The sequence below is a fragment of the Chaetura pelagica genome, unplaced genomic scaffold (genome assembly GCF_000747805.2).
Source record: "Chaetura pelagica isolate M959 unplaced genomic scaffold, ChaPel_1.0 scaffold138, whole genome shotgun sequence".
NCBI lineage: Eukaryota > Metazoa > Chordata > Aves > Apodiformes > Apodidae > Chaetura > Chaetura pelagica.
This window is the reverse complement of record NW_009954215.1, coordinates 4,002,253-4,016,634: the sequence shown is the minus strand read 5'-3', so window position 1 is coordinate 4,016,634 and position 14,382 is coordinate 4,002,253. Positions and strand designations below refer to the sequence as shown.

The 14,382-nt window shown below is 37.3% G+C and overlaps 1 protein-coding gene across 1 annotated transcript; it reads left to right on the top strand.

The window, feature by feature from the left end:
* The first annotated feature begins 1,385 nt into the window (after positions 1-1,385).
* Positions 1,386-14,182, top strand: CCZ1 (CCZ1 vacuolar protein trafficking and biogenesis associated homolog (S. cerevisiae)). The gene is made up of 14 exons (XM_010003252.1): positions 1,386-1,479; positions 1,606-1,699; positions 1,796-1,870; positions 2,882-2,929; positions 3,549-3,632; positions 5,596-5,771; positions 6,405-6,486; positions 7,096-7,157; positions 8,061-8,172; positions 8,795-8,828; positions 9,183-9,300; positions 11,444-11,602; positions 12,687-12,814; positions 13,838-14,182. The coding sequence occupies exons 2-14, from the start codon at positions 1,691-1,693 to the stop codon at positions 13,891-13,893; spliced, it is 1,143 nt and encodes a 380-aa protein (XP_010001554.1). The 5' UTR covers positions 1,386-1,479; positions 1,606-1,690; the 3' UTR covers positions 13,894-14,182.
* The last annotated feature ends 200 nt before the right edge of the window (positions 14,183-14,382 follow it).

The window sequence follows — 14,382 nt, the reverse complement described above, 5'->3', positions numbered from 1 at the left end:
GGTGCTCCAGGGCCCCCAGCTTCTGCATCTGCTGCTTCAAAGCGAAAAGGAGCATCAGCTGAGGGCGTTTCAAGCAGCAGAACGTAACATTTATAGATGGGGAGCTGTTCAGTTTAGTAACTGCCTTGTGCTGGTGCAGTAGCTTTTCCTAAAAATAATTTTAATACAACATGATAGAAAGCTTTGTGCTTATCCTGGGTCAGTTTAAGTTATTACTAGTATTTTCTTTCTGTGGTAGTCTTTGGTAAGTTCAAGGAGCTGTAGACTATTTTTAGATAGCAGATTGTATGGCTCATGGGATAACCCTTTGTTTTAGTGTGTTTTTTGGAGGGCAATTAAGTACCTATTAGTGACCAGGGTGATGGGACTGAGTGCACCCTGCACAAGTCTGTGGGTGACTGCAAACTGGGGGCAACTAGTGATGCCCTGGAAGGCAGGGCTGCTGTTCAGAGGGACCCTGGGCTACCAGGGACCTTGTGATGCTCAGTGCAGGCAAATGCAGAGTCCTGTGTGTGGGTGAAATAACCTCGTGCACCATGAGAGGCTGGGGGCTGACTGGTTAGAAGGCAGCTTTGCAGAACAGGACTAGGAAGTCCTGGTGAACAACAGGTTGTATGTGAATCAGCAGCGTGGCAGTGAAAGCTAAGAGTGTATCTGGCAAGTGAAGTGATTCCTTCCCCTCTGCTCTCTGCTTGTGAGGCTGCTGGTGGGCACTGTTAGGTGGGCACTGTTAGTTTGGGCTTCCCAGAGTAGGAAAAATAATGACAAATTTAATCAAGGCCAGTGAGGGACCCTCTTGAGTCTGTCAGGGGGCTGCAGTCTGAGGTGTTCTAGGAGAACTGGAGTTGTGCATCCTGAAGGAAGAGGTGATGTGGAAGGGGGTCTGATGGCTGTCTGCATAAAGGGTGTCTAGAGAGGAGGGAATCGGGTTCTTCTTGAAAGGATGAGAAGTAATGGAAGAAGTTCCAGCAGGGGAAATTCTGATGAGGTAGAAGAAAAAAATTATTCACAGCGAAGTGGTCAAGCAGCAGAACAGGGCCCAGTATCTTTGGAGACACTGACAATTTGACTGGACAAGGCCTGGAGCAATCTGAGCTAGCTTTGATTTCTTACTGAAGCTAGCCTGGCTTTAAACTAGCTGTGCCCATGTTTTGAATAGCCTTCAATTTATAAAGCATTCTGTAATATCTTGGGATGACTGACTGCTTAAGTATATTAAATATGCCTTTTATCCATTATTACAGAAGCCCATTTAGATACAAGATAAATTTCTGCCTAGGAAATCAAGGGACTAAAGTTAAAAAACAAGCAGTCCATGAACTTAGTATCCTTGAACTCTGATTCAGTTAAAATGCATTTGCTTCTTTTTTAAAAATTTTAGGAAGAAAAGAAGATTCTCTTCTATCACCCAAATGAAGTAGAAAAGAATGAAAAAATTAGAAATGTGGGACTATGTGAAGCTATAGTACAATTCACAAGGTATGAAGTCTGATTTGCAGGGCTCACTGTGTTAGCACAAACACTGTATTTTCTATTTCCCAATTGCATGTTTTATTTTTGTGAGTCTGTATAAACAGCTACATCTATGTGTATTTTTCTTTCCAGGACCTTTAGCCCAACAAAACCTGCAAAATCCCTACACACACAGAAGAACAGACAATTTTTCCATGAACCTGAAGAAAACTTCTGGATGATCATGGTACTTATGCATGTGATCTGCATATTTCTGAAGCATGGTTTGCAGTGTTCTCAATGCATTCTGCATTGTCTCATACCAGCCTGTGCCACTTCCTAGGTTGTACGGAATCCCATCATAGAAAAACACAAGGATGGAAAGCCAGTCTATGAATATCAGGAAGAGGAATTACTGGTAATACTAAACCTTTTTTTTTTTTTTTTTTTTTTAAATGAGTTATTTTAAGAGTACTTCCAGAAATACATTAGTTTGATCACTCTTGAACTGCTGCCAAATTGATCTTTTAAAATGTGTATCTCTAGACCCATAAATGGAAAAAGGGCAAAGTACTTTTCAGTTAAGTTTAAAGAAGAGAGCAAGATAGAAAATTATCCAAATAGCAGTTCAAGATCATCCAATAAATATCAGTAAAATGTACAGCTGTGAGACCTTTAGCTTGGAATAGACTAATATTCTTAGGATATGCTAGTTTCATAAACTTCTTGCAAGATTTTAAATCTATCTATTTATTATGTTTAAGTATACATGTCACTACTTTCTTGAGACTGGTAGTCATCTTTACAAATAATCTGGAAAAACAAACAGCTTGTACCTGTCACAGGATTTCTTATCCAAATCACACTCTCAGTAGGTCAGTTTAGTTCTATGCAGGAAGGGCATCTGGTTAGGTGGGATAATATTTTAAAAGCTGGTTGCTTGTGCTGCCTCAGTTCATTACAGTGTGCACTAGTTCTCTCCTCACTGTGTTCTGAGACAAAGACTGGTGTAACAGGCTTTTGCTAGACAAATAAAATGGTCTTTTTCCCCTGGGTTAAGATCCTAGCCCAGTAAGAGCCTGCTGTGGTGTCCCACCTCATTTAGCCTTTGATCTGGATGAAAACTAGTCAGAAGAAAGTTTATTTTCACTTAGGAAAAGGCACTATTTGTAACTGTTTTCTTATGCATCAGTTAATAAGGCACTTTTGGTATTAAATGTAAGGGGGGTGGGAACTCCCTTTACTGAAATAGTACTTTATAAGTACAAAGAAAATTTTAGATGCTGACTGAAAATACTATTTAACTTTTCAAATATTGATTTCTCTGATTTGTGTGTTTGCTGACTCTCTGAAAACATGTTATCTGTAGCTCAGCCAAAATATTTTAAATTCTGCCTTTGCTTATACTAATCTGTTTTCTTTTCTGCAGGACAAGGTTTACAGTTCAGTCCTACAGCAGTGCTACAGCATGTACAAGGTAGGGTTAATACTAGAGACTCTTCTTCTGGCCAGAGGAAGAGATCCTCATGGCACCATTTGGATGTGCAAGCTCATCACTGCTTTGATATTCTTGTCTCATTACTATTGTCTGCTCTCTTCCTGAAACTGTAATGGCGTTGATGGAAGAGAAAAAGAAAGCTTTTGCAGTTACTTGTGCTGGTTCATTAGCTTATTGTTAAAATAAGAGTCTTTTCAATTTCTGTGAAGTCCAGATTTCTTCTTTTGTGGGCAGTTACACTACTAAGATTTTTATTTTGATGGTGGTAGATACCATTGGTTGGAAGAACAACACTGGGTAAAGGCCATCAATCTGGCTTTCACAGAGCAAGAGCATTCACTATTCAAGTGACACATAAATAATTTCTCTACCATTAAAGAATTTTGTTTCCTTTTCTATCTAATTCTGTCTCTGCTCCCATATATATCTGGATTCTACAAATCTGAGAGGGTTTTGTTTTTTTTTTTCAATAAAGAATGGGTCTGTTTGGATCTATGTGGAGTCCCAGTACAATCTAGCAATGCTCATGGCCAAATTGTAGGAAATTATTATAAATTGTTACCCAGCTAACTGATTTCTTTTTTCTTTTAACTGTCAGCTTTTCAATGGCACATTCCTGAAAGCCATGGGAGATGGAGGTGTAAAAGTTCTAAAGGAGAGATTACAGAAATTCTTCCATCGGGTAAGACCTTATTTTTCAGGTACATACAGTGTGATTCTGTGTTGAAATTAAAAAACAAAAACCTTCTCTAGGGGGCTGCAGTGTAACTATAGAACATAGGCAGTGGAAAACATGTAGTGGCAACAAAGTTAAGTCTGGTTACTCATTTTTTCAAATCCTTCCTACTAAGGTGGTATGCTTTTTACATGGAGTTGAACCACAAACATAGTTATGGCTTGATAGAGCTTAGTTGTTGGATATTTTTTATGATGGAATCATGTTCATTCTTTGGAAATTCTGCTTTAATGTTTGAATAGATTAGTGTGGTAAGTCTGTGCAAACATATTTAAGTAACTGTTGCAGCATCATTCAGGTTGGAAGGAATCTGGAGAGGTCAACTAGTTCAGCCCCCTGCTCAATGTAGGGTGACACTGAATTCAAACTAGACTGCACTGGGCGTTGGCTGGTGGAGTTTTGAAAATATCCAGAGATTCCATAACCTGCATGCAGAAACTTGAAGTCCCATAGTGCTGTGAAGTCTTGAGTTCCCACATTAAAAGTTTTACCAACTTCGCTTTAAAAGATGGCAACCAAGTGTCTCCCCCCTTTTTCTCATTTGCATGGAAGGAAAGAGAGGACTGCTGACAGCAGTTAAATCTCTTGTGGTAGAGAGATGAATATTGGTATCTCTGATAAGAATGGAGTGTAGACACTTGTATACTGGTGTTTAAAATTTTGTTTCCCTAACAGGTTTCTTTAAATAGCATAATGTTGTGACAGTGTAAACAAAAGTACAGTTCAGACTGATTTTAGGGCAGCCTCTACATGGGGGTTTTGGGGTCATAGATCTAGAATGAATGCTGTACTTGAAGGAGTACTTGTTTAATGAGCTGCTGTGTACTTCTGCTTAGACTAAATTAATAAATAAGAGTATGGCAAAATAGGAAGCAATAGATTTTTATCTTTAAAACAGTGTTTTACTTTGAAGTTCCTACTGAAGAGAAACCAGTAATCACTGTAGATCTGTACAACAGGAAGATATTCAAGGAAGAATTATTTCTAATGCTGGGGAATTAGAAATGCTTAAAAGGTTTGATTATGCAAGTTGTTCTGTTATAACCCTATTGAACGAATTGGCTGGCAGTCTTGGACTGCACCGAGACTGAAAGGAAATGAAACTTAGACTATAAACTGTGACACATCTGTCACACTATTTGCCTCTATTTTACTTTTTTTTTTACTTTGTAATATAAAATGGCTGTAGAGGGAGCCATTGGATAACTCATCTTTCCCAAAGCACAGCATTTGATAGTGCATTTGAAATCTCTTGGTAAAGGTTACAGTCTATCAAGGAAGAGAGTAACAGAAATTATCTTTTCATTTGCACATTGAAAACTAATGGATTTATCTGCTAATATTTCTAAGGTGTTAGTTCTGAAGTTAAATATTAGTAAGATATGGGTTGTGCTTTCTTTTTCTCTCAAAAGATCTCGAGCTAGCCTTGAAAGCTGTTGTCACTAGGATTAACCAGCATTAATAATAGCAAGCTGACACCTGGAATCATAGTCACATAGAATCACAAAGTGGCTTGGACTGGAAGGGACCTTTAGAGGTCTAGTCCTACCCCTCTGCAACAGGGAGGGACATCTTCAGCTACATGAGGTTAGTCAGAGCCTTGTCCAACCTGACCTTGAGTGGTTCCAGGGATGGGGCATCTACTGCCACACTCATTGTCAAAAATATCCTCCATATATATAGTCTGAATCTACCCTCTTTTAGTTTATAACTGTTATCCCTTGTCCTGTTGTTCTACAGGCCCTACTTAAAAGTCTGTCCCTACATTAAGTTCTATGTCATATAAGCAGAACTGGAAGGGGTTTTTTTTAATTGTTAAATAAAATTTGGGAACTAGACTAAAATTTGTCATTTAAATCTACACATTGGTAGTTTTCTGAATTCTAAAAAACAACTGTCACCCTTTTAGTACTTGCAGACACTGCATTTACAGTCGTGTGATCTGCTGGATGTGTTTTGTGGAATCAGCTTCTTTCCACTGGATAAAATGACTTACTTGAAAATTCAGTCATTTATTAATAGGATGGAAGAAAGCCTGAACATAGTGAAGTATACTGCATTCCTCTATAATGACCAGCTTATCTGGTAGGTACTTAAATTATTTTTTGTGTCTTTATTATTTATTAATTTCTTATTGTATAAATAAATGCCATAATAGCAAAACTTCTGAGTCAGTCAAAAAGTTGCATGAAAATAAGAAAACTGAATGGTAGGATGAGTGATGTGTAAGGAAGGCACTGGTCTTTGGCTGTGAAATCTCTAACCTGTACCAAATTATTACTGCTAAGTTGGCCTTAGGAACAGTTAGAGCAGTGTCCTTGTCAGTTCCATCACACAGAGATTCTGTGCATATACAGACTTTCCTCTGTAGGACCTTTTAGTAGAGAAGGTTAATTAAAGGATTGATCTTAACATAGTTCTGAACCAGCAAGTTGCCATTCTTGTGAAGTTCTTAAAAATTTACTTAAGAATAGCAAACTTGATCATTGTTTAAATACGGTTTCTTTTCTGGTTTACAGCTAATTTAGAACTGTTTTGTATTAAGCAAATAAACGAAAAATTTATTTTAAAATATTTTACTGGAATTGAATCTACTGAGACACTGAAACATTGCTACCCTAGGGGGGGTATGTGCTTTGAGTTTTAGTTAGAGGAAAATGTGTGATCTGAGCTGCAGCACAAACATCACTTGTGTTTCTTTTCTCCCTGATGTTCTAGGAGTGGACTGGAACAAGATGACATGAGAATTTTGTACAAATACCTCACGACATCTCTGTTTCCAAGGCACATGGAGCCTGAGGTATGGCAGTTGGGGTTTTTTGACGAGTGGGGAGCTGGAAGATGGTTTGGTGTTTTGTGTTTGGTTGTTGTGTTGGTTTTTTTCTTCTGTTAATCTGGTACTGCTAAGGGCTAACATTTCTAAGAGCAATACCTCTCTATCCCCTGCCCCCTCCTAAATTTAAGTTTAGGAATTCTGAGATGTATTCCTTCAAGGCTTGACTGTACTCAGTAGCATTTGCACGTACTGCTTACAGCATAAACTGGGAGTTCACTGAATGTTAGTACCTGATGACTGCTCAGTACTGCCAATTAATCACTTCATTTAGCTGAATAGCTAAATGCAGCATGAAGTGCAACAAAACCACATGGAGTTAGTTATCCCTCTCCCCATCAAAAGCTTCATAAACCAAGTTTTAAAATTGATAAATGCAGAATCAGAATTCCCCGTTTTATCAGCATCTCTTACCCTTTAGCTTTACCTCCTTCATGTTACACAGTGAATATATGTGTTCATGGGTGGCAATTTCTGCAAACGTTTTGCTTTGATTTGCTTTAAAGACAGTCCACAAAATGTAACAGAAAATACCTCTAAGCTGTTTTTTCTTTTGTGTGTTCTTTTTTGCTTCAGTTAGCAGGAAGAGATTCTCCAATACGTGCTGAAATGCCAGGAAATCTACAACACTATGGAAGGTAGCTCTTGTTTGCTGCTGCTTTCCTCAAGGGCAAAATGTCTGGGAGTACATGTATTTTGACTAAATATTCCACACACGTTTCATTCCAGAGGGTTGAACAATAGTTGGTGCAGTGTAAAACTTGACCTCTGGGAAAGACAAAAAAACAAAGAAAAGCCTTCATTAACACTACTACTTTTTTTTTTCTTCCCCACTGTTCTTAAAGCACTGCAGAAAGTGTTTTTGAGTCCTCCAGTCATTTCTTTTCAGTCAGACACTTCAGACAAAGTTGTAGATTTCATCTAGGGAGTTATCTATGTATTTTTTCTCTGTACTCAGCACGTGAGAGTGGGGAATTCTGTACTGAAGCAGCTGGGCAATACTGTTTTGAATAATAGTGGGTTTGGACATCTTCAGTCATGGTAGTTCCTCTTGCCTGATTTATTGTATTTTGGGATCAAGGCACTGGCACACATTCCCTGCCTTAGTGCCCCACCTCTCCTACCCCCAAGTTTAGGTGCTTCTAATGCACCACTATTCTACATAAAACTAATTTTAATAGACTGTTGGAAAGCAGAGGGAGAGTGCTTTCCCAGTAGCAACCAAAGAAGTTTTTTTTAAGATAGTCACAACTTAAATGTTCTTTTGATGATCTGTGCAGTTTATTTCCTTGGCTTTCTTCTGGCTTTCTAATACTGTTCCTATAACTCCTTGGGGCATATATGCAAATAATAATCTGAAAACATAAGAGTGCTGAGATAATACATGAAAGGGCTCTGCACCTGTCTGGATAGCTAAATACTCATTGTATTCAAATATATTAACAAATGCAAGTAATTACTAGTTTGAAGAACATCTGTTAAAACAGGAAAAACTGAAATATAATAATTCATTGCATCTGACCTATTGAATTATTTTCTAGGTTTCTTACTGGACCTTTAAATCTTAATGATCCAGAAGCAAAATGCCGTTTCCCCAAAATATTTGTTAACACTGATGACACTTATGAAGAGCTTCATTTAATTGTTTATAAGGTATATAAGGCATTTTTCTCTGCAGGTTCTGCACAGAATTAGGAATCTATATACAATGAAGGTGGCAATGATGCAAAATATTTATTAATTGTATACAGAGATGCATTGATGTGACAAGGTTAGAACAAAGACACAGAAAACTCCCTGATGTTTCTAGCAACAAGCTTTAAAGCCTGAATCCTCTCTTCCCCTCTCCTGTACCCTCCTCAAAACAGTTGTTTTATTAAAACAAAATACCAGCCTTCAGTTACTTTAGGTAATTTCATACCTGGCTTTATGTAGCATTAATTAATAAAACAAAAACCTAATTATTTTAAAATGAAATGCAGGTTTCTTGCAGACATATATCCCTGCATAGAATGCATTTTTAGGAAATTTTACCTTTCCTGTATCATTTTAAAATTATTAACTGGGCTGAATTTTAAAATCATAACTATCCTGTGCTGTGCAGGATTGAAAAGAGGTTATCCTACTGAAGTGTTACTTTCAAAATAGGTGTGTTTTTTTTTTTATTTAACTGGTTTACCTGTGTGTGACCTCACTGAAGTATTGTCATGTATCTAAAGTAGTTGAGGTAACATGTTGTAAATGTTTTTTCTTTGCTTTAACTTTTTTGTTCCAGGCCATGAGTGCAGTTGTCTGCTTTATGATCGATGGTAAGTACCTACTAGCATCACTTATTTAGCAAGACATAGTTAGTACAAAATGCTGTTATATGCAACTTGTTTTGCTCTTGAAAAACACATGAATTTGTTATTTGAGCCTCTTCTTCCTGAGTGCTTTTATCAGTCTTGATTTTTGTACTGTGGTATAAGTAACTCCATTTACACCATAAAATGACTAAATTTTGCTTTGGTTAGCCATGCACTTTCTAAATCATCCATAAGGTTTTAATTAAGAAAGGAGTTTGTCCCAGGACTCTCACTGGTGTTTAAAAACAACTTCAGAACTGTTGCCTTCAACAGTGGGAAGGGAATCTCATCTCCCCCTTTCCTTTGCCCACTACTCAGCTTCAATCCCACCCACGCTGGAATTCTGCCGCAAACTGGACAGCATTGTTGGGCCCCAGCTCACCGTGTTGGCATCAGACATTTGTGAGCAATACAACATCAACAAGAGATTATCAGGGTTTGTACCACATTTCTGTTTCTCTTGCAGTTCCTCCTTTCTTGGTCAAAAAAGTGTATTTAATAAACTGTTTAAATAGTGGTAACACGAGCCCAGATGTTGAAAGCATTGAGTTATCTGTACTTTAAATCACGTTTATCTACCTTTCTGCATCTTAAGCATTTTGTAAAATGCTTGGTATTGCATATTTAAGTGTCCCAGAAGTAACAACATCTTACTAATTTAGGAACAAATGTTTGTGTGGCTCCTGACACCTTTTTCGTCTGTGCACATAACTGTTGCAGAAAAAGTCATGTAAATATTAAGGTAAACTTCACTATTATCAATTGAGATTCTGCCTCATCATCTCCCTATTGTCAGCAGATTATTCAGATACAAGAGGTAGGACTTCCAGTTTTTGCTTCTTCCATGCGTGATCTGAAACAGCTGACCCGTGGAGATGAGTTCACAGGTGACTGTGCTGGCAGGGATACATACAAGATGGCAGAAATGCCAACTTGAAGTGGTTGTCCCCTGTCACTGTCCCCTGTGTTGATGTAGAGAAGTATCAAGTTCCTACAAAACCTTAACTTCACTTTACACTTTCTAACTTTTCTTGAGAAAAAGAGAATCTCATTATGTTCACATAGCCCTTGGGCTAGTAGAATATTTGAGCTTAAACAAAGACAATTAAATAAACCCACATCACTGGCTTTGTGCCCACATTCTTCTTTGCTCTGATTTCCTTTGACTTCTGCTGTTTTGTATTATGTTAAAAAAAGAACTGCATTTTTCACATCAAGAGGACACTGACACCACCTGCTTTGGGTATTGCCTTCGACACACCTATTTACAGCATAGATGGAGTGTATCTAACTCCTGACTCTGTTACAAATCCAAAAGGTACTAGAAAAACTTTTGTTTAGTATTTTGAAATGGGGATTTTAGTAAGTGGAGTATTTGGTTACCATGCAAATTTTACAGTTCAGTACTTTTTTTCTCCAGAATTACTGCTTCTTGAAGTATATAGGAGGTGAGGAAAAAACTAAGGTAACTACTTGAGGTGCAAAAAACAAGTCAAATCAAAAAGGATGTTAATGGTTTGGAAAATATTCTTCACTTACTTTCCATAAAATTGTATTTATTTTTAAGATGGATTTGGTAGTTGGGGAAGCAAGAACAGCATTGCACATGAGAAGAAGAGGTACTAAACCAAAGATAGGTGTGTGACTGAACTTATTTAGTGGTAGCATGCCAAATCAGCAAAACTGCAGGGCACAGAATAGGATGTGCTTGAAATGGTGCCCATCTACTAAATCATTAAACTTGGGGTTTTTTTAAATGTCATCTGGGACTGCCTTTGGCAGCTGTAACTCTTTTAAAGTTTAATGCCTCGGTGTCCTGAAAACATGATACAGTTTCTTGACACTAGTGCATCTGTGTGACAGAGAGCAAGGGTATCTAGTTGTTTGCTAAGGTGAGTGGTGTCATCACAGTATCTCCCTGATTCTAAATAATATATAGCCTGAAGTACCAATTGCTACAGCCCGTTTTTGCCAGTCTGAATTTGTTGTGACTTCTACCAAAACTACAGCTCTAAGTGACAGATTTTATATTAACTTAATAAAGGAGGAAATGGAAGAAGACTGCCAAGGCAGGAGTTTGGAAGTAGTCTCTTGACTGGCCTACACAAATGATGGGGGAAAAGTGCTTTCTTTTCATTGTAACAAGTAACAAAATGTGACTGTCGGATTATTTATTAAAGACCCAGCAGCCTTTCAAACCAGCTTGGACTGTTTTATAGGGGAGCCAGGAAACAAAGTGGGGACAGAAAAACCAGCTCATTAGAAAAATGCAACTACTGGGAAGTGGGACAAGGCCTTTAGATTCCTCTGTGTCTATTGATTAGCAGCCTAAGCAACAGCAGAAAAGGAAAAACGGTTTGGTTTTGCAGGCTTACTGCTTTTTTGCCTTTTTTTTTTTTTAAAGTGTTAAAATGCAGTTTGATCATACCACAAGTCTTAATGTACTAGGTCTCTTCAATGTGAAGATAACCTCAGGATGTCTTGAGTAAGCTTTGCACTGTCTCGTCACCTCTCTGTGAAGCCTTTGCTTATAGAATGTGTCAGGATTCACAAGTTGTTGGGTTTTTTTATCTTCCTAGGGCTGAGAAGGAGCCTCAGTTCAAGTTTATCTATTTCAATCACATGAACCTGGCAGAGAAAAGTACCATTCACATGAGGAAAACACCCAGTGTATCACTTGCATCTGTTCACCCTGACCTCATGAAGATTCTTGGTGACATCAACAGTGACTTCTCCAGGTAATGTTTAACTATTAAAAAGTCTGTAACTGCTTCTGTAAGGTAGATTTTTTTTTCAAATGTATGAAACTTTCATGTCTTTCTGTTCATGGATGGCTCTGAGATAAACTGTGTAACACAGGTCATATTTAGTATTTTGTGTTTGTTTAGAAGTAGTTGTGTCTTAAACAAAACTTTTATTGTCCCTTAAAAAAAATAGTTTAAGAAAAGCCAGGGCCTCTATCTAAGAAAATATCTAATTTATTTGAAGCTTCAGAGCAGCCATAACAAGCTTAGGAAGGACATGAGCCTACTGCTTTTGCACCTATGTCTGACTAATCTCTGGATAAGTAGTATAGAGGACAAACAAACCTGCTTCTGCCTACATTATACCCTCCTCTGAAGCAGCTGGCTCTCCTTTTAGGGAGTAGACAATAGATGAAATGCAAACCTTGCAGTTCCTACAATACTCATGATAGAGAAGGTAACTGGTTTCTTGTCAGTGGGTATTGTGCTTCAAGGTGGGACAGACCCTCTGTCACTATAAAAATGAATAAACTTGAAAATGGTGAATGATTTTGATCTAAAATTGTTAACTAGCAGTTTTCCTACTCTGCTTAAGGACAAGGTTCTCATTTTTCTTAAAATGAAAAAAGAATGTTTCACCACATTGTAGAAGTACTGGGTAAGTGAGAGCTTTATGTTGAGCATGGTTTAGTTCTAAATTTAACAATTAGGTATGTGAAAGCTTAATACCACTATGCCATCTCCAACTTTCATTGTAACACTGTGTCACTGTAACAAATGATAATTCTTTGAAGTGTGTCCAACAGAATGGAGGATAGGTGTTTCCTTCAGAGCATTGGAGTGTTTGGTTGGTGGACAAATTAATGATTTATTCATCTGGGGATGTAATTGTCCTAAGCAGCCATTTATGAAGCTTTCATCTTGGATTGCTGAATCATATCAAAGTTACTATTGGTAGTCTCTCTTTGAAACTGCACAACCACCACAATTTATTACATTAAGCTGTCCTAATAATTACAAATAAGTTTGTTGAAGGTGAACTTGCTGCCACCTTCTTTACTCTCAAAACTTCTTTCAGAGTTGATGAAGACGAGGAAATCATCGTGAAAGCAATGAGTGATTACTGGGTAGTTGGGAAAAAGTCTGACCAACGAGAACTATATGTTATTTTGAATCAAAAAAATGCAAATCTGATAGAAGTTAATGGTAAGGATTGTTTTTTATTGCCTTTAAATACAGTTAGTACTAAAATGTATGTCCCTGGAGAAGGAATAAAATTCATCTCACATGAAATCTAGAGAGGGACTGATCTATGATAGACCAGGTAAGTCTGCCTTCTACCTGCTGTGAAAGAACAGCATGAATATTCAGCATAAATATTCAGCAGACATTCTTAATTATTAAACAGTCATTCTTCCTCCTTCTAATAATGGAGATCTCTGTCAGCTCCATTTAGGAGTAATTAATGAAGCATATTACAGGGAAGAGATGAACATATTTACATCTGAGTTAGATTTTATTTGTCAGTGATCCATGGGTAGGCTACTTATATGTAATGTCTATCCTATCTGATCCACTTCCATTCTTGTCTTGTTTCTAATACTGTTTTGAGAATGATTTACTATGACCAAGAGTGTGAACTAACATGAGGATGCAATAAGCTTTTAAACAGGGTAAGAGAAATGGCAGTTTGAGTCTTACTTGCAGCAATTTTAGGGCCCTCAGTTTTAAAAGAAGGCAGCTGCTTACTTGGATGATGGGAAAGAATTAATACTTCTCCAAAACCAAACCCTAGCAACCTAAATTTCAAGAACAGGACTGAATTGCATGACTTACAAAATGATTTTTAACTGTTTTTTAGGATTAAACCTGCCATACAGAAACAGTAAATAAGTTATCAGGCACAGAGAAACACTTAGGAAGTACTGCTACCCTCAAAGTGTTGTCTGCCAAATAGCACAAAGCAGGTTTTGCTTGTGGGTTTACAAGGTACTTCTTGTGTTGAAGCAAAGTCTTCTACTACTGCAGATCAAAAGTTTGACATGATGAATGGCCCTGCAGCAACCTCAAACCATCACTTAACTTTAGCCACTTAGAAAAAATCTTGGGATTTTCTAAGATGATTTGTATTCTATCTAATTATATTGTTCATGATCCTCAGGATTTTTCATATGCAGGTTCCTGCAAAATACTACAATGAAAGACTTTTTTTTTTTTTTTTTTTAACAGAAGAAGTGAAGAAACTTTGTGCAACACAGTTTAATAATATTTTCTTCTTGGATTGATCTCCAAAGGGCTGATTTATTGAAGACATCTATGTCAGACACTTGTTCAACAGGAAAAGTTATTAGTCATATTATTGACTGGAATAATAAGAATAGTAAAGCAATACTTGCTTTGTAAGAATCAAAATTTCTACTAAAGTCTGTAAACTCTGATCATAAAATTTTTAGATTTTAAAAATGTTTAAGTGCAAACTAATTAAAAACCAGTCTGAATTCATCTGTACCATTCCATTCTGATACGTTATGTGAATATTTTCCTGGAAAATAAACCTAATAATTGTTACACTTTTAAGGGCATCTTTTTGTTTTCCTGTGTTCATTTCCATGATTGTGTGGCTTTCTGCTGATTTTCTACAATATGACACCAGATCAGCTACGAAAGACCCCTGAACAAATAACATTCTAGGTTAACCTGTTCTTCACAGCTCCTGCTTCAGTCTAATTTACGTTCTTTGCCAAATTCTTACATAATTGTTTTTATGCAGTATT

Coding starts and splice junctions, on each gene's coding strand:
- CCZ1 (XM_010003252.1), top strand. Junction 8,173..8,794: donor TTCATTTAATTGTTTATAAG/GTATATAAGGCA, acceptor TTTTTGTTCCAG/GCCATGAGTGCAGTTGTCTG. Junction 8,829..9,182: donor TGTCTGCTTTATGATCGATG/GTAAGTACCTAC, acceptor CCCACTACTCAG/CTTCAATCCCACCCACGCTG.